The sequence below is a fragment of the Anas acuta genome, chromosome 5 (assembly GCF_963932015.1).
Source record: "Anas acuta chromosome 5, bAnaAcu1.1, whole genome shotgun sequence".
In the NCBI taxonomy this organism is placed as follows: Eukaryota; Metazoa; Chordata; class Aves; order Anseriformes; family Anatidae; genus Anas; species Anas acuta.
The window spans coordinates 34,939,292-34,964,682 of record NC_088983.1 but is presented as its reverse complement, the minus strand read 5'-3'; the positions used below and the strand labels follow the sequence as shown (position 1 = coordinate 34,964,682).

The window sequence follows — 25,391 nt, the reverse complement described above, 5'->3', positions numbered from 1 at the left end:
TTTTTGTTTCTGTGTAGGTCACTTGTTTGGAATGCTGGATGTTTTTTATCATCTTATTTTATTTTCTAACATCTTTTAAACAAGGGAGGGAAAATAAAGTTCTGTGAACAGGTCAGGATCCCCCTGGATGGAACAAACCGAAAACTGCCCTGTGGGAAACCGACCGGCTTTTGCACGGGCACTCTGTGTGTCTGTGGTGCTCCCGGGAGGCCGCGGCCGGGCGGCTGCCCCTCCCCAGCCGCTCCCGGGGCCGTGCCGTGCCGGCGGGGCGAGGCTGGTGTGCGGGCGCGGTTGTAAGCGCGGCTTTACCTCCCCCCCAGTTCCCCGAGCGATGAAATAAAGCGTGCGGACCCAGGGCGGCGTACGGCTCTTTTTTCCCGACAGAGCGCGGGTCACCCGCTGCCGCCCGGGCCGGGGCCGGGCCCCCTTCTGAGGCAGCCCCGCCGCCGCCTCCCACAATGCCCCGCGGGCCGCCCCCCGCGCCACTTCCGGGATGGGACTTTCTCCCCGGCGGCCTCCCCGCTCTCTATGGTCGCCAGGTGCGGTCGCCTCCGTGCTCTCCCTCCCCGCCCTGCCCCGCCCCGCCCCGCCGGCGCTGCGCATGCGCGGGAGGCGGCCGTGCCCTAGCAACCGGAGCGTGCGGGGTAGCAACGGCCATGGTGGGTGCGGGAGCGGCCGGGGGGGGGGGGGCACGGGAGGGAGCGGCCGGGGCCGCGCTGAGGGGGCCGGGCGGGGGCGGCGGGGGCAACCTGAGCGTGTGCCGGGCAAGGCAGCGCCCTGCCGGGCTCCGTGTGGCGGGGGGATGCGGGAAACAGCCCGCTCCGTGCCCGCAGCCGCCTCCTGGGGCAGCCAAACGCTGCTGTGGGGGCTCCTCGGTGCGCGCCTTGCTTTCTTCCCCTGAGGCGTTCCCGCTCCGGCAGCCTCTGGCGGCTGCTCAGGGTGAGGGTCGCAGCCCTCGGGCGCTGGGCGTTTTGAGCCCGCGAAGCAGCAGCGCTTCGGCGTAACTGCCCGCAGGACGCTGCGCGGTGTGCGCCTTGCAAACAGCCTTCCCTGAGGGAAGTCTCCTCACACTAACCTACAAACCCCTCCCTGATCCGCGTTCTCGTGATAACCCCCTGCTGGTTTTCCCATTTCCACCAAATTGGCTGTTACGGCGGGAGGGACGTGAGGGGAGAAGCCGTTCCTCGGTGCCCATGGGTCACTGCCTGCAGTCTGAGCTGGCTGTAGGCAGGAATCCACAGCAGGGAGATGCTGGGACTGAGCTCACGCAGCCCGGGGCTGGTACAGACGGCTAGCAGAACTGTGGAAAAACGTGAGGAAGTTCCATCAAAAAAAAAAAAGATCAACTGGAAACCAGTTGTTTTTGCTGGCAGCTGTGGCACCCTCAGCTTCGTCAGGCTGTCAGCGTGTGGCCTTCTGGACAGCAGTCTCTCTGGGGTTTATCCCCACCAGGCTCTAAGCAGGCACTGTCCTGACAGAATGTTACCAGGTTAACTGCACTGGACCCAGAGCTAGCTAGCACGTGATATGGATGGGACTGAAATGGAGCTGAGCCCTTCCTCTGGTTGGGTCTCAGGCTGTTGCTGGGTGCCTGCAGCCATTCTTCTGTTTGCAGCTGCCACAACCCTTGTCTTTTGCCTTTGGATCCAAAATTTCCAGGGGTTTCAAGTACCCAGCATTAAAGCTTTGTGACCTGAGGTGACTACCTCTGAGATTTGGAGCTGAAGTTACTTTGTTGGTTTTAACTTTTACGGTCAGTTTTTTGACGTCTGATTACCTGAAAAGCTCTGTGTGTGCTAGCGCTGCGGTGAAGGGCTGCATTGATTTTATAGGCAGGAGGCTGCTGATTTGTGAAAGATCGGTCTCTGGGGCCTTTTTAATTTGAAAACTTCTTGGAATATGTTTAATGCTTAGGATATAGGAGTGTCTGTATATACGAGTGTGCATATAACTGTCTGGTTATTGTCATTTTGTGTTGACGGGACTGATGAGACAGAAGACTTAGAATTAGTGACGACTGAAGGTTGATCAGTGGGTCAATCCTTAAAAAGCCTGGCACAGGAGCTCTCAGATTTTTTTAACTGAATATTATATGTATCCACGTCTCATGATGTGACTGGACATAAAACAACTGGAGGAAAACAAAATGTAATAGTTTCAGATTGCTTTTGAATTCTGGCAAGAGGTACCTTATTTTCCTTGGTGAGCTTTAATAGGCTTTATCTTTCTGTCTATTCACTGAGTCATTTTCAGAAAAGAAATTGCTAATGCACATTAATAGCAAGTGTGTTTTTTTAAGAGCATTAGACAATGTTTTTCAGTGCAGTAACTTCTGATGCCTTTGAGTTCAATTGAATTGAATTGTCAAAGCTAACAAGCAGTGCCCAAACCCATGGTCCAGGCTGGGCAAGAAGCAAGGTCAGGAAGATGATGTGCTCTTGTGAGTCCAACCGATTCCTTCTGAAAATGCCTCTGAGTTCCCCAGAAAATAAAACGGAGACACCTGGTGGGTTCCAGCTTTTTAGAATCGGCTAGAGGGCAATAAGGCCGTAAAGGGGGAGATGAGCAGGACTGAAAAAGGGAAGGGGGAGGAGGAAGGTTTGCAGTGAACGTGTCGGCTACAAAATTGCAGTGAATATTCATTTTAGTTTGTTTTATTTTTAGGCAAAAGCAACGACTATCAAAGAAGCTCTAGCCAAGTGGGTAAGTACTAGAACAGTATCTAGCTGCTTTGCGGTGCTCGGTGGCGTGGATTTTGACTACATTCAAATAAACTAGTTTTTCAAACTTACTGTAACAAATATGTTTGCTTGAAACATCTGCCATATAAAGTTCCACAAAGTAAAAATTTTATTCCAGTAATTGAGGAATAATCAGTTGTGTTGGATTTTCTGCATGTTCTTGGTAAACTCATATGGTTGGTAAAGACAAGTCTGTTTTGCTCCCTTGCCTTGTTCTGCTGAATATGCATTGACAGAAGGCCCAAGGCTACAGAGAAATTTATAGTTGGGGATGTCATGTTTTAATTATGCCCTGTTTGTTTTACCTGAGTACAGTTCTTCCCACAGAGTAAACAGGTATGAAATGCTGACAGTACTGAAGTCAGTGAACCTTCTCCTATCGTTTGGTAGCAGACTGTCCCTTATTATATTGGCTGCTTGTCCCAGAGTTTCTTGTTTTTCTTCTTAAAGTATTCTGTTAATACAGTTATTTGGGGCAGTGACTGACCTTGTCATGGAGCCTTCTAGGAAGCTGTTTGTTGGAAAGAAAGTGGATATAATGTCAAATGATGGCACAGGATGCCTCTGGGGTTCAGTTGGCTGAACCCAGTGAGGATTTTTCCCCAGTGGCAGTGAATTTGAGATGAGGGCACACATGGTATATACGTGCTTGCACTCTCTAATTCTGGACAGCAGCTACAGTGAGAGCGAGAGTTTATAAATGTTTTTGTCTCTAGAAGATCAGGATATGTAGTTCTGTGAACAGGTATAGCTGGAAGCCACATGATCTTTAGCATGTGTTTAGGGTACCAGTCTGCAATTGAAGATTACCTCCTTTGGGAATTTTGCTGTTATTTAGCACCTTCAGTATTTCACATTTTATTTTCAGCTATGTTGTTATACCCCGCAAACTTCACCCTTGCTCCCCAATAAGAATTAGAATGCAGCAACTTGCAGACAGTAGTGTTACCAGAGATGTGAGCTGAATTTTAAAAAATGCTATCTTTCCTTTTCTTCCCTCACTCTTTCTGCTCTCCAAAACCTCTACTCCATGTTTTCTGTTAAAGATTTATTTTACATTTGCTCCTTTGTCACATGTTTCTTAGAAATAATGGATCCGTGTCAGTGAGTTTCCATTAATGTTAATTACAAAGTGCTGAACGTGCGTTTCTGTTCATGTTTTCTGGGGGGAGTTAAAGCTTCCCTTTACCGCTCCTAATCTGGGTCCATGTGACTTGTAGAATTAGATCTGCTGTTGTGTTGCATTCCAGCTGTATTTCTAACCCTTTGGCATAAGGGTTTACCTATGCCCTACAGTCAGGATGAAATTAATTAAATGAAAGCAACTTTAACTCAGCAAACAGGTAACTTGTTCGTGTCAAGTGCCTGTTCTACCTGTGGTTTCTCTGTGGCTTACTGTGGTATTTCATCAGACCTTCCTTCTGCTGGTGGGTGGCAAGCAGGATGAATTTTCTTTCTGCACGTTCTCACTCCTGGCCATATTCCATGTTAGGAGCTCCCTCTCTGTCACACTTCAAGAAAAAATGTGTTTATATTTGTTGGTTTAAGATGGTAGATTAAAAGTTAAGCGTAAATGCAAATAGATACAGCGTTATCCTGGTTCTTAGAAAAGAAACTTGAAGTTTCACATTTGTATAGTGACTTAATTTTAATGCATTCGCCATGTTCTAGCAAAACATCTGACATGCTATTTACTAGATTGCTAATTATGAATAGAAATATTATCACACTGGATTTGGACAGAAACTGGAATATAAGTAAATGCATATAGCAATGTAATGATTTTCTATTCAATTAAGTTGTCGGAAGTATTTTGGGCACATAAGAGAGAAAATAATGTTATCAAAACCTGATCTTGTTCTGTGGTATTCTTAAATGCTTCTGGGAAGCAATTAATTTCACCCAAAAGTAGAGATATAAAAGAGAGAAACCAGGCCGAACCTCAGCCCTCTCACTTTTCAACAGCTGCATAAAATGGGGAAGAAAACAAGACTCCTTGTTTTGCAAACTCCAAATAGATTTCTCCTTTGTTAACGGACCTCCAGCCCTCCCACTGAATGCTGAGGGAATCAACAAAATGTTCTCTTTGTGCTGGCAGGGAAGCAGCTGTCAAAACTAGTGTTATTACTGAAAAAGAGACTTGGCCCAAGTGTTCAGTCAATAATTACCATCACTTCAGAATGTGAAAAGATTTAATAGATTGTATTTTTAAATAAACACACCCAAATGATGATGTTATGACTGTTTTTCTGAATCTCTGGATTTTATAAAGAATATAATCTAGAAAATTATCAACTTAGGTTGTAAATAGGAAATTTGTCTTTTACTGGACTCTCTGAAGTGTGAAATTTTCTGCTCCTTTTTAATGACTAACTAGAGGTGATTCTTTTTCAATTCCTCATTTTGTGAATGGTAAGGATTTATACTTTTCTTTAAATTACAACTTCTCCATTATTTCTAACTGGGTTTTGATTCAAAGGTAGAATACAGCCAGTCCAGACTCGGAACTCCCTCTTTGTCCTATGGTGTGTTCTGTTTTTTTTTTTTTTTTTCCATTTTTCTGAAGAGTGTAAGATGTTTCTCTTTTCATGTACATGTTTGTTAGGAGGTAGAGCTGCCATGACGGAGTTACCAGTTTGAGGCTGGGTGCAAGCTATCACCTCAGACAGAGGAGCAGGAGTCACAGCTCTGACTTAACAAGGAGGAATATCTAGGGGCTATTCAAAATGGTTAAAAACATGGAAAGATTTGAGCAAAATGCTGTTGAGACTCTTCCCCCAAAGTGCACTCCCCTGCATTCTGAGTTTGTGCTGTGAGCTAGGCGTGAGTTCTGAGCTTTCTGGTTGAAGTAGGAAGGAGATTTTTGTGAGAGATTTTAAGAATGTGCTTCTGTTTCAGATTGGCTCTAGTTGAGGCTCCTACATGTCAGTCTCTGTGACAGTGCCTTGATGCAGACTTTCAGACCTCCAGTTATTCTCCATTTCTTTTCAGGAGAGGATGCCTGAATGAAATTGCTCAAGTGTAACACATCTTTAAAGAAAAAAGCTTATGTAATGTATACATGCTTTTAGTATCTTAGAATGAAGCTACCCTTCCCCTCTTCATGCTGCGCCAGCTGGACTCTTGATAAAGAGTATTCAGAATGCTCCCTCTTTCCAGTAATTTCTTTTAGTAATATATTGGAATTACCTCTATAGTAATTACTTTTATAGGAATGTTATAGTATAGCAATTCTTAGTAACTGCATGTAACAGTGTGCACATTCTTCACCTTCTCTTGTCTTTAGGAAGAAAAAAATGGCCAGAAGGCTTCAGAGGCAAAAGAGGTGAAACTGTATGGCCAGATTCCTCCTGTAGAGAGGATGGATGAATCTCTCTCCACCCTTGTTAACTGCGAGTAAGCTCAGCTAAAAACAAATTGGAAACTAACCATTGTCTTCTATTTGTATTACTTGTTATTTTTTCTGCTGTCCACTATGTAAATACATGTTTGCTATGTTTAAGTGTGGCCTTCTATGCAATATGTTTCTTTTCTTTTTTCTTTTCCTTCTTTCTTTCTTTTTTTTTTTTTCCTCAAATAAGCTTCTCTTTCTACCAACAGTCCCTGTTTTTGACTCCAAGATCTCTGTCACTTAATCAGGAAGATGTTACGATAGATTCTGTACTAATATTTGTCCCTAGAAAATTGCTGTATTGTTTATCAGTATATAATTACAGGTCTATGCTTGGAATCTGTCAGCTAACTGACACATTTATGATGCATTCCAAAATTTATGCATGCCTGTTGCAGTTTAACATCAAAAAAAATATATATATATATGTAATATATGTATATATATATACATATATATATATATATTATTATTATTTCTTTGGTGTTATAAGCCAAAGTCTGTAATATCCACTTGCTCAGGCTTTTTCTGTGTTGATTGGCAACAAATTAGAGTTTCTTCCTAAAATTCTGTTCGTATCAAGTCCTACAGCACTAATCTCATAACTGTACAATGCGTTGCCTTGGTTAATGTGCCCACGTGTCACAGTATAGCGGCACGCAGAGTTATCTAAGTAGCTCTGGGTACCAAATCAGTAAGGCCATTGTGTAACTGAGGAAAATGTAGTACTGCCTACGTAGGAGATGGGAGAGAGAGAAAAAAGGGGACTTCTGGAAGGGATTTCGAGCCATTTCAGAAATGGATGTCCATGCGTTTGTTAAGGCTAGGCATAAAAAGATAACCCCCTATGTGATGTTAGTAGCACAAAGTACTATCCTAGAAGCTGAATAAATTTACAGAAATCATGAGGGTTTGTGGATATTTTGAGTCTCTTCACACATACAGTTTGTTCACTATCTAATGAGAGAAGAATAGACAGTTATTTCTAATGCAATGGTGTTTGGATGTGGAACTCTCCTGATACAGTGATTCCCTTTATACTGTGAGTTGATTGTTTTTGCTTTTAAAGGAAATTGTCGTTGTCTACAAACTGCATTGAAAGAATCGCCAACCTGAACAGCCTAAGTAAGTGACACACCAGTGACTGGTTGTATTTGTTTTCTATGGCTTGGATAGGACATCTACCACGATTTGTCATATGTGTCCAGCTTTATACCTATTTTATTCTTTTTAACTCCTTCCTCTTAGAAAATTACAACTGACTTTAAAATTACCAGTCTTCCTGGAGAATGCATGTTTAGTAGTACTGCTGTATTCAAACATGTACCTCTATGCAGTCTTGCCAGTTGTCTTGCTGTGCAAGCTTAACAAAACAAATCCATTCAGAAACACCTTTGTAACCTCCAGTGCCCTGAGTTATGATATTCAACACCTAATTGATTCTAGAATGATTTAACAGCCAATTTCCACACTCATGAGGGAGAGAGTCTGCAGTTCAACAGCTTTGTAATTGTGGTATTGTCTGCTGCTGAGGCTGGAGTGTTGCAGAGCTGGATGCACAAATGTCATTCCATTTTGCAGAGGGTTTGGATGTACTTATTTTGGCTTTGTTCTTGCTTGAAAGGTGTGTGCCAACTGACTAGAAGGTGGAACTGAACACCTCTGGGTAGATGGCTATGAAACCCTGAAGCTCACTGGGTTTCTATTCTACTTTTGGACAGAAATCTGAAAGGTCTGTCCTGAAGACTCTGACTCGGTGGCATGAATGGCAAAGAGCTGAAGGTTTTGGGCTAGAGATTCCAGGCTTTTTTGTCCCTATCAAACTGCCAGGCATACCGATAAGGAATCCAGAATACTGTCCGCCACAACTACACACTGACAGGGATGTCAAGGAGCCTGAGGACCTTAACTGTCTTCATAAATTTCTCAGACCTTCCCAATCAGGGAAAAAATATTTCAGTAGAGTCTTCCCAAATAACTATACTGTAATATTTCAATGTGGATAACTCTGTCACGAGCAAAAAATAAATAGGCAGTCATATAATAAAGGTGAATCCAATCAAGTCTTAAGTGGTTTAAAACATAACAAGTCTTTCAAAGCATCTTAAACATTTATATTAATAAAATATAGAATGAAAACAAACGTTCTGTGCCAAATATTTGATCTGGAGGCCAGACAAAATAGAACTATGTGGTCTGTCTCTTAAAGGTATGTGAGGACCTCACAATTTCTGTTGGCTTCTGTGAAAGAGAGAGAAATCAGTGCTTATATAACCATGACAGCAAACAAGTAATTATTACAAATTTGCTTTTATTCATTGCAGAGGGGAAGCAGAGAAATCTGTTCAAGTTCTGATCACTCTTTTCAAACAGAAAAGATGAATATTAGTGTATATACCTGATACAGTGATTATGCTGAGTAGATTATTCTGTGTGAAGGACGACAGCCCTGTGTCCATACATGTGAGGAAGATGTTTTAGATAGCAACAAGTGCTGGTTATGTGTTTTAGTGTGTGTAAATATTCCATGAGGGAGATCTTACTTCTAAATCTCAGAACAAGTTTAATAAAGAGCAGTAACAGCAGTTAGAAACAGTTTTAAAGCGTAGCTTTTCAAGTAATCTGTCATTTTTGTATTTGTAAGTATCCTCTCATCTCTTAGAAATTTCCAGAGCTAGTGCAAACTTGTGATTTCTAAATGCGAGTTACAAAGAGAGTGAGGGTAGCTGGCTAGACCCAAAGGCTTTCCCATGTGGATGGGGATCCTTAGGGATATTCTGGAGAATATCAGCTGTGGTTGACTTTAGACTTAAAGATTATGAGTTTCCATATTTTGAGCCTGGTTGTATATTAAACTTTTTAAGAATTCTGATTGTACCTCAAATTTTTAATGATAACTAGTCTTCCTGTTTTAGAATATTTGCCAGGTGTGGTTTTACCAGGTGTGGTTTCATCCCTACATTCTTTGAGATAGAACATATAATTCTCTCTTCTAGATCAGCCTTGAGTCTTCATGCATAGCAGTCCCCAGCCACTGCATGTGCTATGAGTGCAGCCTGTTGCTACTAGACTGGAACATTCATTGTTCTTGCCATTAATTATTGCACAGTGTATTTTCAATCGTTATACTTACAAGAAGAAAACAAGATCATTAAGTATTTCATCCTTCAGCTACTGAGAAGTCTTGAAATATTAGTGAGAAGTATTGATCCACACTTAACCCAGCTATATCCTGCAACTCAGTTTGCTTATTTACACCATCAAGAAAGCTTGCGTTAAAACTGAAAATGAGTTTTACAGAAGGACTGCTATTTTGTCATGGTTTGAGTTTAAAAATCCAGCAAGAACAGCTCACTTAAAAAGCTGCTTTGTCTGGGTGCTAGACTAAGTTGAGGTGTTTCTCACCAGACTTCTGTAAGGAAGCTTTATATTCTGTCTCTATTTTAAAAATCAAATCTGCTGCCTTAAAATGAAATTGGAACAAATTTTTACTTGGAGAAGAAGAGATTTTCACTATGTGAAATCAAACCTAGCAAGCTAGCAGTTAAGAGTTCAGATGCAAGATGATTTTTTTTTCCCCCTAGTATTTATCTGGACTGAAATTCAACTAAATAACCAGCTTTGTATTCATGAGCATGTTTCTGAGCTGTCCACTGCGTCAATTCCTGTTCATTGTCAGGGGGTTTTGTTTCTCGTATGTCATTCTTTCTTAGGACAGCCTATTCAGAATGTGGAGTTTTTTGGTTTTTTTTTTGGTTAGTTTTTAGAAGTAGAATATGGAGTTTTACCTAACTTACAGCACCTTCTTACACCTTATAAAAAGTCATTTACTAACAAGAAATATTCTTTTATCTATTTCAGAAAATTTGAGAATTCTGTCTTTGGGAAGAAATAACATAAAGAACTTGAATGGATTGGTACGTGCTTCTTAATATTAAGTCTTTACTAACAAAACGGAATGCTATCTAGGATGTGGATTAATTTCCCTATGTTCATAAAAGTCTGGCTTTATTTTAAAGTAATTCCTACAGGCTTCTGTAAGGGTTTTTCTTCCAGAAAATCCATACTTAGGCTATGGTTCTTTACTAAAAATATTGGCAGTCCTGTGAACACACGCTTCATGAGAGTCTGTCCCATTTATGTTACCTGGCACGCTGAGCAATAGGGCTTTGGGAGAGAAGGTGGTGGAAGAACTAAGTTTACCAGGCAGAGGAAGAATTGTTGGGGAAAAAAAATGGGATCAGTTTTGTTACATTTGTATGAAGGCAGAGCTTCTGTTCAATCAACTTTTTTTTTTTTTTTTTTTTACATGAATGTAGAAGTTCTTTTCTTCCTTGAGAGATATTGTATGTTGCCCCCACAGAATATTCCTCCTACAGAATATTCCTCTTCAAAGCTATTGCTGCCCTCTGAGATACCTTATCTCTTAATTGTAAAATGCAGATGTAAAATGTATAGTGGTTGGTTTACAAAAACTCTTTTTTGAGGGTTATGAGCAACTTCTGTTCTTCAGGTACAAATGTACATGTGCTTGAAATGAATCATTCTCTCATACTGCATAAAACCCCCTGAGTTGTTGAATTGTAGTTACTTTATGTATATTTGCAGTGCACAAACAGCCAAATTTGTCTCCTCTGTCCCTATGCCTTAAGAACAGCTGCTTCTGCCAACTATTCCTTGTCTTGTTTTAATATTGTGATTTCAGTCCTCCAAAATATATTTCATATCCTTTGCTCTTAATTCCCACTGATATTTGTAATGCTTAATTAGGGACCTGCTTAAAAGGAAATAAGGACCACTATACTTTAGTAGTTTCGTACGTGAGGTGGCCTGTAGAGGTGAAGAAGAGTAAATCTGAAGAATAAGCAAGACTTGCTTCCAGTTACCTGAGTCGTCCTGTCATTTTCCAGGAGGCAGTTGGAGACACGTTAGAGGAGTTGTGGATTTCGTATAACTTCATTGAGAAACTGCGGGGTATCCGTGTAATGAAGAAGCTGAAGGTTCTTTATATGTCAAATAATTTGGTGAAAGACTGGGGTAAGCCATTCCTGTCTATTTAGCTTCCTATGTAGTATAGTGAATGCATGAGCAAATGAAAAATAGTTCTGTGTGTTCTGGGGCTTAAATTTACTGATAAGCCTGCAGAGGTGCACTGAATCCCTGAACAGTCACTCATTCAAGAGATTAAAAGTAGTTAGAAAGTTGAATTTAACTTCTAAGCCCGATGGAGTTTGTTCTTTGAATCATTTTGCTTGGACTTATTTGAAACGTGTACCCGTTCTTTAACCTGCTACCAGTTCAAGCCCCAACAATCCCTGTCCTCTTGTATCTCATGCTATTTATGTTTGCATGGAGTTTGAAAAGAAGGTTTGGTGTAGTTGTACTTTCCATGTTCCACAATCTGGTTGGTGTTTTCACATTTGTGGTTGCAGCAGAGTTTGCGAGACTGGCAGAGCTGCCATTACTAGAGGATCTGGTGTTTGTAGGCAATCCACTACAAGAGAAATACGCCTCTGACCAGAAGAACAATTGGATTGAAGAAGCAACCAAACGGGTGCCCAAGCTGAAAAAGCTGGATGGTGAGTTTGGGGTGTGAGGCAACTGATCTAAGTGAAGAGATTAATACAAAGAAGTCCACGAGGAAATGAATCACAACCTCAGAAACTCATCTGTGTGACCATGTAATGTTCCTCCCTCCTCTCTGTGGGGTTATTCAGAAGTAGGCTAACCTGTGGCAGCTGAGTTTTGCAGCACTAGCTGCAGGATCTTCTGGAAATGTCTGATGTGTTTTTGGACTGTTAAATCCAAGAAGTCTTGCAGTCAGCCCGCAGTTGGGCTTTACTCTTAAAGCTATCCAGTGAAATAGTTTTAGCACATAACTAGTAGGAAACTGAAATATTTATACACACTTAATAGTGGTTTGAAGTTCTCTTGTGGAGTTCACATGTTGACTTGTGAAATTATATACTTAAGTATTTGTCATTAAGTAAGTTAACAAAGCTTTTGGTCAGGCAGGATGAATTACAGTTTTCCCAGCAAATTTCTTTTTTTTTTTTTTTCCCAACAAAAGATAGTGATTTGGGAGAATGAGGGTGGACAGGGATATATATATATTTTTAATTTTCTTGTACAAAGGCAACTTTTCAAAGCTTCATGCAAGTTTCCCAAATGCTGGAGTATTTCCCTCTCTTTGTTTTGGTAAGCCTGAATTTATGGCCTCTCCTCTGCTGCTCTCCTTTTTAAGTCACTGACATGAAAATACATTAAAGAACGTCCTGAATCGTGAGTGGAAGTGAGATAGTTTTAAAATCTATTTTACATATCCTATTTTCTGCTAACGGAGTTGTTAACTGTTCTCTGTTAACCCCTGTTTGCTAAAGCAGTGAAGAGGAGAGCAGGACTGGTAACACTAATAACAGAGTAGCAGCAGAAAAGGTAAAAGAGGACAGCGTCAGTATAGGGAGCAGCAGATGGGCCATGAATTTTTTTAGGAAGTGGAAGCCTGCTGAGAGAAATATACTGCTGTGGAGGATGGCCTGCAATAGTCCATTTACTACTGTAGTAAAAACACTTTGAGAGTAGAAAAAAACATAATAGGGCAAGTATCTATAAAGGCAAAGGGTAACCTTGTTCACATGAGGCTACGCCGTTCATTTCTTAAGCATCCCTGCATCCTGGAGCAATGGACAGCTCTGAATTAGGCAGGTGCTTTTCCTATGCAGTTTAGAAAGAGAGAAAGACACTTAAGAATGGAAGCCACAGAAAACAAAGATGTTGAGTAAAAGAAAGGTCAGAAATGCTAGAACTGGATGTAAGTTTCTTGCTGTTACACTGTCCCAAGATCCTGCTATTTTTATACACTTTATGTGAGGCACCTCAGAATTGGTGAAATGGTTGAGTATCTTCTGGACAAAAATAAGCACTGAAGGTATTTTCCAGGGCATAAACTGAACCTTTCCCTGCATAATCTAGTCATAAATCTTTGCAGATTTTTTTTCTCTCTTTTTTTTTCTTTTTTTTTTTTCCTCTTAGGTATCCTAGTTATTAAACAAGAAGAAGATGAAGAAGGAGGAGGAAACTGATGAGACTTTCGTTCTGGGTATTTAATTATTTAAGTATCTCCAGATTGCTCAGCACATAGAACTTTGATAGAAACATTTGTTTTGAAGAAGATCTTTGGGCAATTTTTAGAAGACCAGCTTGTCTCCACCGTCTCTCACCCAAAGAATTATTTACCAAAATACAGGCACACCAATTTTGTCAAGCTTATGACATTTTCTGCAGAGACCAGTGGAGCTGAGTTTATCTGCTGTTTGGTTAGTAAGTAATCTTTACCTAAAATAATACCTAGCTATTCCTAATCCCTGGTTAGTGGTGCTTGTTGTCCACTCTCGGGTTGTAATACAACAATTTTAGCTTGTTAGGTGCAGCTGGCCAATGTTCGTTTGAAACACTGAGGCTAAACAATGTTGTGTTTTATAGATACATTACAGACTTTGTTAGGTTTAATTTTCTCATGGGAATCCCTTAATATTTTAAGTATGTGAATTTGCCTTTTCATCCCCTTAACTATTATGCCAAATAGGCCCAGTAGTTGTGGATGTACGCACAAAAAAGGTATTGGGCTCATGATCTCTTGTTACTGGCCTTAAGTTTTGAACTGGGCTTCTTGGGAACTCTGAGCTTCGTAGCTTAGAAGGCCATGTACAATGTGTATGTTTATTTATTTTAAAGAGGCAATGGGAATTCTTTGCATGGTTGCAGTGAGACTAAAATGCTAGCTTTTCATTTCTCATTAAGAAATTATTTTGATTGGAAAAATGTAGTTATTAGTCTACAGCTGGTTCCTAGTTAGTTTTGTTTTGGCACGCTGATGGACATAATCCTTCTCAGCTCTGGAATTTTCCTGTAATTTCGTAGGCTAGTACTTAACTCAAGCAGTGAACAAAGACCTGGGCTTGGGATTTAAAATTCTGATTTTGAGATACTCATTAGGTTTTTTTTTAAAGCACAGATGTAAGCAGTGAGTGGATTGTGTATGTAGTTACTGAAGAAGGTGAGTGGAGATGAGGTGAGATGAGATGGGAAGCGGGCATTGGAAAATAAGTTTTGAAGACATACTAAATGTGCTGTATTGCAGGTTAACCAGTTTTTATAAAACCCCCTTATATGACAGGTAACTATTTTTTAGTGAAAAGTGTTAAAACAATGAAGACATTCCTGATTGCACTACTGGATGCCAAATGTTTTTTCTCCCTGTTTTTTTCTCCCTTTTTTCCTCTGTTTTCTTTAGAGACTAGATCAAGTGATCTAAATAGATATTTTGGCAGCTTTTATTTTATTTCATTTTATTTTATTATTTATTTATATATTTTAAGGTTTTCTTCTAATTCTTGGCATCATCTTTGTTTAAATTAGAATGGCAAGAAGCATGCGTCCCAGTTTTAGAACAGGTATATAAGGGAAGGAGGCAGAATGCCACTTTTATTATTTTGTTTGTGAAGGTATGGCAGGGGTTGATATCCTGGAAGTCATGGTCAGAGAGAAAATGGTGGAATAGGCCTAGGTGACAGTGATACTGAACTCAAGCTCCAGGTATAATTTTAGTAGAAGATAGAAATTGATTAGCAGTAGAATTAAGTAAAAAATGTGAAATAGAAGATGACAAGGAAATCATCATTTAGTTTCAATATATTCTCTCTCATTGGTCTTTGAGTGTTAGAAAAATTTGTAAGCATTCCAAGTTAAGTTGGCAATTGCAGATAAGATTTGAGTTTGATTTAGAGCCCTTTCTTAATAAAAGGCCAGAAGAGCAATGGTGAATGCTGTTGGCATTCCTCACCCAGCATAAACCATTTCCAGACAGCAGCTCTGGCAAGCAGAAGCTGGTTCTTAGTTAACTTGATCACTGGATTTATTTTACAGGTTTTGTACCCACATGTAATGAATGATACGGAGTCAACAACCATTTCAAATTGTCCTCTTTTAGAACTAATCCATGAAGTTCACTAGCAGCCACTTTTGGAAAAGTGGACGTGCTCTGAAAACACCTATGTTATAGCACACGCAGTCTCTGCTGACCGCAACTTTTGTGTTAGGGTGATAGGGGATTGGCACGTGCTCCTGACTACTGCAATTAAAATGTGTTTACCTTGAGTCAGAGCTGGAGTGGAATAAAACCTGACTTCTGGCTAATACTAACAAAAGGAGAAGTCAAATTCATATATGTGTGTGGAGATAGTTCCAGGATAGAATCACAGAGCTTGGCTGAGAAGCAATGCATTCAAACCTCTGTAACTGTGTTCTCCTAGTACAGTTTCTAATTATGGTATGTATGGCTTAATTAGCTACTGAAATGAAACGAGAGAGTAGGGAGATAGAGAGAATGTGCTCCAATGCCATGTAATCCTAGTGGTTGATTTTTTTAGTACCTAAATATGGTCTAAGTGCGTACGTTCATAAAGGCAGTATTAGATTGAGCAAAGACTCAGGCTATTTTGGGACAGTCTGAGAACAGAAGAGAAAGGTAAGTGTCCTGTGTGGTGACAACTGGAACAAAGCACAGCTCCATTGTCAAGACTTGAGGGGTGAAAGAATGATTCCTGGCTCTTGTAGGTGACACGGAAGGGCTGGAGGTAATCAGGCTGGCTCCCGTAAGTGACAAACAGAGGCTATGCGTATGGTGATCGGTCCAACAGTAACTGGTGCAGTTGTTAGGTGGTGGAGGTGGTGGAGCTGTGGGTATCATGTAGCCCACTGTCATCAGCTCTTTTAATGGATTAACAGCACAAATGCTCTAGCTCTTATTTTGGGCTACATTATAAATACCACACACACATACACAAATCATTATTGAAGGAACAAGGCATCCAGAATCAGCACCATTGTAACAGCAGTAAGGTACGTTTACAAACTTTCCTATACCATTCACCCTTCATGCTGCAGTATCTTAGTGTAGAAATTAAAGCCCTTTTGAAGTTTCAGCTTAATGCTGCTTTATCTGATGAATTGTGGTTACTGTCAAGAACAAAGCTAAACCCCATTAACTTTTTCTCCTCCAAAATAAGAAAAAAGTTTTCATAAGTTTTTAAAATTTGCACTTTAAAATTATGCACTGGATGTGGTGGAAGATGTATGCAGACAACAGAATTAAAGCAGCAGATCTGCATACTAATGGTGCTGCTGCACCGTGTCATTTATAAGCTAACATGATCAGACTGCATGCCCCTGAGGCGTGGCTGAGTAGGATGTCGAAGGACTTGTCTTTCTGTATTATTCTTTGCGCTTCCATATCTCACCACATCCATTAAAGTCCTAAGCACATTATTAGTCATGGATGAAAAGAGCACCCATGTAAAACTTGCAAGCCATGTGGAATTCTGCTTTTCCCACTGAAATTATGGAGGATTAGCATCCACTTTATTCCTTAGAAAAATATCTAAAATTAAATTAGAGATAGGAAATAAGTATTTTACCTACTTGTTAGCACACTGATCTCTCTTCAAAGAGCCGATGTATGTGGTGATTATGTTGCGAATGGCTGGAAAGAGACCTGAGAACCAGCAAATGACTCAGGTTACACTAGAAAGTAGACTCATCTAGAAAAATCTTCAAGCAAGAGAGCACTTTTAACATCTACTTTTGATTACCTTTTGTATACAGTAATTTTGTAGCATGACCAAACTGTTAAAATTGCCGTGTTTAAATTATTTAGGCCTATGTTTATAAATGATCTTCTGTGAAACTTGTATAAAAATAATAGAATGTTATTTTATACAAAAAACTTTGGCTGTTGTGTAATGGAATAGTTCAACTTCTGAAGAGCTTTCAGAAATTAAATGTTGTTCTCATTAAAAACTTTCCTAGCTGCTCAGGGAGCAATTTAGTTTGTAAGTGCTGTCCCTTATTGCCTCTATATTTTAGAATAGAAAATAACTTAGACTTCAAAAGCATTGATATATTGTGATTGTTGTCATCTGATACATGAATATTTTTCGATCTTTTAAGAAAGATATTGGTTGTCAGATTTGTTCTTAGGTCCTAAGAAAAAATGTTTACTTTTCTATAGGGAAAAAAGGCCATGTTATGTTAAATAAAGGGTAAGTCTTACTTCAACACAAAATTGTTAATTCGCTTTGAATTTAAGCTGTCAATAGTAAGTATTATACAGTCAACTGCATTCAGCCAGGACAACTGCTCTGTACTAAACTTCTGTAACAAAAACTAGCTTTCAGTAAGCAGCATCACTGAAATACATTGTCAAAACTCAGCTATAAAAGAAAAAGCTTTCTACCCCGCAGTCCACAGCAGTCTCAATTACAAGAATATCATCCTGCAACAACAGCTGTAATTCTATTAAAAAAATAAACAAACAATACCACCTATATGGAATTACGGCAAAATTCATCACAATGCCACTATCTCAAAATGCATTTAAACTTGCTAATCTGTGAAGCACTTCGTAAGGTATTTCTATGCAGTTGAAGTGACTTCTGTAAGCTTGCACTTGGATCCACCAGTTAAAAAAAGAAAAGAAAAACAAACCACCCAAGACGTGTGGCTTTTTGCATTATCCAGACTTAGTTTATATGGCTTCATAGTTCTAGTACTAAGTAGTCAGCCTGAAACACTTCTGCCAGTTGGCTTTGTCGGTGAGGCCAACACATTGTCTGTGCCAACTATGCAACGTGCTACTTACTTACTGCCCCAACTGCTATTGATGATTAACATCCACATCTGCAGGAGTAAATTAAAGCAAGGGCTCTTACACTGAGCTGAAAAAAATAAAAATATCTTCAGCTAAATCTTTCTTCTTTCAGCTTTGTCAGTCTTGGAACCTAAATTTGTCAGCATAAATGAGCAACTGAAACAAAAGGAATTATTTTCAGGTGAGCCACCTTTGGTCCTACCTGAAAGCTCGTAGGAAACCAGTCAGACATCGATACACATTTCTGCAGTATGCTTAACGTAGCAAAACATTTGCAGCTTTTAAAGACTTCATGCCCGCAGGTGCCAGATACAGTCGGCTAGTTATGTATGAACAGCCAACTACCAGAAGAGAAGAAACCTTTGCTTTGAAGATGGAAGGAAGTATATTAATATTTAATACCCACAGCAAGACATCCAGCTGCCAGAAGAAATTGGATTAGTGCTGTATTACAAAATTCAAAAAGAAAAAAGATCCAGGCTAACAGACAAGTGCCTTTAAGACAGTGTTCAATAATGTATGTAGATATACATACTAAATCCACCATTGGAAAATATGAGTTGCCGTTGTTTCTACAACCAGCAGGTTCAACTACTAAGCAGCAGGAAAGTGTTACCTCCTTTTCCAGCGGCTCTAGATTTACTTCAGTCCCTATTTTCTATCCCACCCAACAGCCATTCAGGAATTCAGATTTGATATAGGCCTCAAGTGCTGACTGACTTCATGCTGCCTTGAGGTTGTTTCAGAAGCAGAATTCAGCTGTCCTCATTTGCAGCACAGAGGTGGACCAAGGAAGCGTTCCTTGCATATTTCTAAGAACTCTTTCAAGACTCTTCCTGGCTTCTGATGTCTTCAGGGAAAATATTGAGAAACAGCCCTGAGGGCTGCTATGGAAAATACAGAGGTAAACGTGATCAGAGAGCAGAAGAGCTAAAAGGAACTCATAACAGAACCTGCAGTGCTTCCTTTGCACAAACGTATCACTGCCAATACCCACCCCGAGCCCCGCAGCCACATCAACAAAAAAAATGGGCTATGAAACTATTTTTTAAACCTCATTTAATAAAAGGTTTTTTAGATATATAGAGGATATTAAGTAAATAAGTTACATAGTACATTACAATCACATCAGCAAGATTTCCTTTAGTGTATTAATATTTTATAAAAAAAAGCACACAAAAAATAAATTCAGTCCGGTCTATCACAACTGTACAGCAACAGGTAACTATATTTATATATGTACATTTTTAACATGTAACAGTCTTTTAGAAGGTGCCCTAGGCAGCAAACACACAAAAGGAAGTGTCTGCTCGCTTGTTAAAATAAAAGTAATATACTTTATTATAAAGCATTTATACAGTAATTACAAAGGCTGACTGCTCCTGTACAGTACACGAAAGCTTTGACTAAAAATTTAAAAACAACATAAAAAGAATGAACACAAAAAAAACAGTTTGTATCAAATCTGAACTACGAGGGGAAAAATACATATGGAGAAGCTGCAAGAAACATTTTTTTTAAAATATACAATTACATTTCTATAAAAATATATGCTGTTTTATAATCTTGAGAAGTTAAGGATCTTTCAGGCTCAGCTGTCAATGGAACCCTAATCTCTGAACAAAAAAATCCTTAGACAGCTGCGGGTTCAAAGTTTGTGTCTTCCTAACACTTGACATTGGAGAGACTGAGCGCAAGTAAAGCAGCTGAACCCAAGTCATAGAAACTCACCCCCACGAATATCAAACACGGTTTGCAGACACCACTTCTTTGTCTCTTTAAAGCTTTATAAACTTGCAGACATACATTAGAAGAAAAAACAGGGAGAAAGATTACATGGGAAAACATGGCTGAGAAGGTGGTTTGTGGCAGAGGTAATCATTGGACTAAAAGTGCCGTTGTGTGAAAGCAGACAAGACTTCTATGGCTGTTGTCCTCCCCACTCGTGTTTTTTTTAAATAGAAAACATATTAGGACTTTCCAAGTCCGCTGCCCGAAAGAGAGTTAAGCGGTACATAATGGCTAAGTGAGAACGGGCACTCCTTCTGGTTTCGCAAACAACTTTTTTGTACATTGACTGTTAAGGTAAGTTTGCTGCAATACACGAAATGACCTTAAGTATCAGGTTTGAGAAATGAGATGTGTTGTTAGCTGATTTGGACTTTGTGTTACATCACTAGTATGGGAGTAACAGAGGAGTTACCTTTAAGCTTCAGCATGTCCTTTTTGCCCAGTCCCACCAGGCCCCAGCTCTCAACACACCAACTCCTGCAGAGGCAGGTCTGGGGGCCTGCAGCTCACAGAGGCGAGTTCCCTACGACACCGCTACCTGGTCAGCAAAACTGCCCATGATTTTAAATGGAAAAACATCCAATAAATTGAGATGTAGAGTTGTTCTCCTTGCAGCTGGACTGCAAAACACCTGTAGCTATATCAGATATGCATCAGAAGTGCATGCATGTATCTAGTAATTATATACACACGGTCTTACAAAACTGAGATGCTATCCCATGCAGAGCACAAACCTGAAAGGCTGAATCTATCTGTAAAGGGCAGACAACACAGGCAGAAGGGCAAAAGCACGTGACCAGGCCAAAATGTGACGGTACAACCTTCTATCGTGGCATCTCTGCAACACCCAAAGCTGGCATCAAGACTCAAAACAGGTACTTGTTTGGAAATGCAACCACCTGACTACTGGCTATATGACCACATGAAGCCTGGTCTTGCACTATAAAAGGCAAAAGACATCAGCACACATTTACAGACCTGCAGTCTATACATTTTCTGTTTGTTCCCATAGAAAAGACAGCTAATGCAAAGAGACACCTTCCTTGTTCACACTCAGCTTGGTAAGGAAGCATACAGCGCCTTTTTCTAAATTAATGGCAAGAATGGAGAGAATGGAGATCTGTCAAAGTGCTTTTGAACAATGGAAAATAATTCACACAGAGCTTGAAAATGGACAAGTCATTAGAATATAAAACTTGTTTAAAAAATCGTAATTGGAACAACACAGCCTTAAATTACCACTGTGCTGCAGTAAAGAGCCACTCAAGTAATTTTTCCCCACAAAGAATACCAGAATTCATCCCTGATCAGACAAATTCAGTTCAAATGCTTTGTCTACAGTGACTGGGGAATTGTTTTTTGTTTTATTTTTATTTTTTGGAAACAACTCTGCCAACTTTTGATCTAATTCAGACATATGATCAATTCCAAACTGCTACTGTAAGCAAGTGGACAGCAGGTTTGGTTTTGCTTGTTTAAACAACACACTCGAAGGAGCATTTTTCCTTATTATCATGATAGAAAAGAGGTCTTTCGGTGGCTACTAGCAATATGTAAGCATGTTCAAAAACATTTCCAGACTAAGCATTTGTTACCACTCACTTGGAATACTTAAGCAATTTTGGTCAGCCATGCTAACCCATAGTTTTTAGTGGCCATCCTCAGAAAAAGCCCCTTTCTGATTTTCTTCCAGTAATAACCTCTCTGCATCTAATCTTCCTGTTCTACTTGTCAGAAACAAGACAGAACTGGTCATTACATTTGTCCCTACAGGAACAGCCTCTTGCCCCCTCGCCCCCCAAAAGGATGAAATATAAATTGATTTGCACTGTTTTATCAAGGATAGCGAAAGCATTTTGCTAAGACAGTGTGATTAGCCTCATTTTAGTCTCCATTTTTGCCCTGTACCAGGTCCACTCTATCTCTGTTTCTTTGTTCTGTGTCTCTAAGCCTTCCCAGTCTCTTAAGTAAGTGTGTGCTACGCTACTGCTGAGACCGGTACCCCAGGGAAATGCTTTCATTACAACAGCATAACAACATCTAGATTATTTTAAATCCTTTTTAGCTATACTCACCAGCCTTGCTGAATGGTTGCCCTGCCTTGCAGTTCTCAGGATCTGGGAACCACTGGCAACTTCCCAGAGACACACTTCAGGACTTTAATTGCTACATTGCTTTTTACTGGAATTAATCCCAGCACTACAAGTGAGCTGTGAGTTCCAGCTGCTTCACCTACTGTCTGTCCTGGCACAGTATGCTACAGCTTCTGATCTCTCTAAGGGCCCTAGGATAATTTAATGGTAGCCTTTTCTCCAATTTACACGAAGAAAAGGATAATCAACACTGAGATTCTTAATGGGAAGACTGATAGGCTTAAACTTCTCTTTAAAGATATGTAGCTTTCAGTTCTCTGCAGTTTTTGAATGGATTTTAATAGTTTCTGACACGCCATCTGCTTCCGCAGTCTTGTCAACAAGACCCATACGAGCAGGAACACGGAACAGCCATCCAAATGCCAATAGGGATGCCCAACTGTGTTAGGAATGAAAAATACAGCACTGGCAGACACTTGCAGGCAAAAGTGTCAACACCGAAAAAAGTGCAGTCCTTAATGATAACGCTACTCATTTTAAGAGTAGTAACCGTTTCTACCAAGAAAAAGAAGTCTATGCAAAAGCATATACGTGTCAAAGAAAACGTGGTGCAATACACAGCCTTGCCGACGTGGGCAGTGAAGTAATCATGGTTGCGTGAAGTTACCTGGGGCAGGAAAAGAAGGTGGCATGCTGGAGTCAGATCCATTTTCCATGGATAACTTGACAAGTATATATTACCTGGAATTCATTTGGCAGCTTGAAGGGCCAAATTTTAAGGAAATCAGCCAGTTGGGAACAGCTGTAATTCATGTGCAGTAACCCACCTAGGATTCCTGCTTGGTGCTGCAGGAGTGATCAGCTTCTTCGAAACTGCACCACGAGAGCAGCACACGTGTGGTACGGCACACTGCTGGCACCGGGGATGGAGGAATCGGGGCTGGTTGGTGTGAGGGAGCAAGCTGGGCAGCCACAGTACTGGGCTGGGACTGACAGGCCACGAGGAGCAAGGAAGAGATCTGATTCTTTACATCGTTATGAAATAATGATAAACATGGGCTACAAAGATGTGCAGAACAATCCTGTGCAGATCTAATGTGTCACCTGGACTACTTCTGCACAATCTTAACTCTCCTTCACCAGGTGGCTAGATGTTTTTTGGCTATTAGCATATGTCAGTTCTGAAGGAAAGGTCACTGCGTCAGCAAGCTGAGGGGTCAGAGGGACAACCCAGCAGGGACAGCTGTCCAGCCACTTGTGTGGAAATAAGCAGAAAGCTCCCACTGCACACACAACCACACACTGACAGGAAGTTCTGCAAAACTAGGGCTCTGCCTAATACAAGCTCTCGATGATGGCAATTTCAAGGAATAAATGAGCACTGCCACAAGAAAGAAATGGACGTGTTGAGAGGTAAAAGCCACTCGCCAAGGGATTTAAGGAGCTGGGTAGAGATGAGAGTCTATTCCTCCCATCTCTGGGGTGCACACAGTCTGACACACATACAAGGTCCTGGTTCATTTTCACTAAACAAGCTTGCTTCCCTACAACCAATGTCAAAAACAGCAGTTTTCATTTCAAATTGCACTTGTGAAGCCCAGACTATTTTCCAATAAGTTAATCAAAGGCTGACTGTTTCATTTTCCATGATGAGACAACCCGAAAGGCCTGTGGCTACTCTAATCCCACAGGATATCCTTACATCTATTGCTGCATTCATAACAGCATAAAAACAAAAGCACCTCATTGTTCCTTTGAAAAGTAAATCTTCCTCTCAAAAGGAAGAAGCGTGTCTTGCTCACCCCACTTTTCATTTTTGTGAAGCAGAGGCCAAAAGTCATCTTTCCACAAAAGATGATGGCTTGCAAGCCATCTTTCCACAAAACTTGTTGGCAGCCTGAATAAATGCTCAGAAAGAAAGGCAGGATAGTGTAACAGGAAGAACGACTTGCTAAGAAAGAAAACATCTAGAAATCACCAGTGTCACAGTAAGTGGATACAGTTAGCTCAGAGCAGAGCATCATTTTCTTGCTCTGGTCTGGAAAGCGTTATATCCAAGAGTCCCATTATCATGATTCCTGACAAGCACAAGAAGAAAGGTCTGATTGACCTGAGAGAGAACTTACTTCCACTGCAGGAGACATTGTTCTGTTATGTACCTTAGGTATGATTATAAATAGAAATCTTGTTTAAAAAAAAAAATCCAAGTTGAAACAAATCTTTTTGTCCACCATTCTGGCTTGGTCAGTACTGGCAAGGCAAAATGGAACATGTGGCATGAGGAAACTGCAGCACTGAAACTGATGGTTCAGGTAAGAAAAGTGCAAGCAAAATAGTGAAATCACTGAGGGGGAGATGGGTCCAGCCTTGCTACTCCCTCCACTTTGGGCCTGCTGCTATATTTCTCCATCCTCATCTGAGCTCCCGCTGCTACTTCCACTGCTGTTACTCCCAGTCTCACTGCTCTCTTCCTGCTGGGCCTCGCTGTGGGCTGCTGCTGCCGCTGCTGCTGCCACTGCTGCCTCTCTCTCTTGCTGCTTCAGTGCGGCCGCTTTCTTCTCCTGCTCCGCGTGGCTCTTCATGTGGGCACTGCGGCTCTTCACCTTGTAGAACACCCTGAGGAAACACGTACGTTAGTTCTGGTCTCTTACAGCCTCATTTCCTTCATGAATTCTCCCAAAGAGTTTTCTACAGCTCCAGCCTCAAGTTTGCGAGCTTCAGCACAGGAACCCACGCTGGCATTGCAACAAAGCCTTACAGCAAACACCGCTTCTGACTGGATGAAGTGCTAGCAGGAGGTGCTGAGCACCCTCAACCCACTCGCTTTGTTCCTTAACACACCTGCGGCTCCTACATTTTCTAAATTCAGGGCGGCAGTGCTGGTACTGAAACATGCATGTGCTGCTTAACACAACATGGATCCACTTTTTAGGTGTTCCCCCTATGCTGCAAAAATACAATAAAGAGGTGAACAAAGGCCAATTGCCACTCCTGACACTTGTCCACACAGCTATAAACACGTGAGCTCTTATCTCCCAACTCTGCACTTCCACAATCTCTCTCACCATTAACTATTTGGACTTGGCACCAAATGTTACAGGACAAGTTTAGACACCATTACGACTCCTTGCCTGGTTCTCATCTGCCGGTGACCAGGACCAAATTTTAACTGCCTGCCTTCTCACAGCTCTGCCCTTTCCAGTGCCACACGCTCCCTGAGGACACAGAGACAGGGTAACTTGGCAGGGCCAAGTAAGCACCAGCCACAGCAGGAATTTGTCAACAGCTCTGATGATTTAACTAGATGGAGATCTCGTTTTCTTGCCATCCCCTAGCTTTGTGTCTTTCTTAAATAAAAGCACAGCCACTGGCATTACAAAACTCACTATTGTTTTAAGAATAAGCAGTTTATGTTTGGAACTGAATTTTCTTGGCATTTGTGAATCTGTTGGCAACAAGTCTACAAGAACTACTAGAACCTTGTAAGGAAAAACAAATGCATTTTATGGACACAGAAGATGGATACAAGTTTAACCAGATGAACTGTAAAATCACTAGCCTAACATCTGCTGCTGTAACAATGGTAGTGTTCCGAATTTCTCTGTTTCGGTTCATGAGTAAATTTCTTAGTATGTGAGCTAATAAATATATAGAAATCAATTAATACA

The 25,391-nt window shown here is 40.8% G+C and overlaps 2 protein-coding genes across 8 annotated transcripts in view; one reads left to right on the top strand and one right to left on the bottom strand.

Moving 5' to 3' along the window:
- The first annotated feature begins 458 nt into the window (after positions 1-458).
- DNAL1 (dynein axonemal light chain 1) lies at positions 459-16,324 on the top strand. 5 transcript variants are annotated; one of them, XM_068684027.1, is made up of 8 exons: positions 459-539; positions 2,665-2,703; positions 6,028-6,137; positions 7,202-7,257; positions 9,994-10,049; positions 11,043-11,169; positions 11,565-11,711; positions 13,165-16,324. In XM_068684027.1, exons 1-8 carry the CDS (start codon positions 459-461, stop codon positions 13,212-13,214), a joined length of 666 nt encoding a protein of 221 aa, XP_068540128.1. In that variant the 3' UTR covers positions 13,215-16,324. The 5 variants fall into 5 exon arrangements, with proteins under 5 accessions (XP_068540128.1, XP_068540127.1, XP_068540126.1 ...); XM_068684026.1 differs by having other exon boundaries at positions 459-659; positions 11,619-11,711; XM_068684025.1 differs by having other exon boundaries at positions 459-659; positions 11,568-11,711.
- Positions 16,325-18,881: 2,557 nt separating this feature from the next.
- Positions 18,882-25,391, bottom strand: part of MIDEAS (mitotic deacetylase associated SANT domain protein) — a 52,662-nt gene continuing 46,152 nt past the window's right edge. For all 3 annotated transcript variants that reach the window (XM_068684018.1, XM_068684019.1, XM_068684020.1), the window contains exon 13: positions 18,882-24,339. In XM_068684018.1, coding sequence (XP_068540119.1) covers positions 24,120-24,339 — 220 coding nt within the window. In that variant the 3' untranslated portion in view covers positions 18,882-24,119. The remainder of the gene's footprint in view (positions 24,340-25,391) is intronic.

Excerpts from the sequence above, each read along its gene's own strand:
- DNAL1 (XM_068684024.1), top strand. The coding sequence starts at position 459 with ATGCCCCGCGGGCCGCCCCCCGCGCCACTTCCGGGATGGGACTTTCTC. Across the intron at positions 6,138-7,201 it reads TCCACCCTTGTTAACTGCGA|GAAATTGTCGTTGTCTACAA; the intron begins GTAAGCTCAGCT and ends TTGCTTTTAAAG. Across the intron at positions 11,712-13,164 it reads CAAGCTGAAAAAGCTGGATG|GTATCCTAGTTATTAAACAA; the intron begins GTGAGTTTGGGG and ends TTTTCCTCTTAG.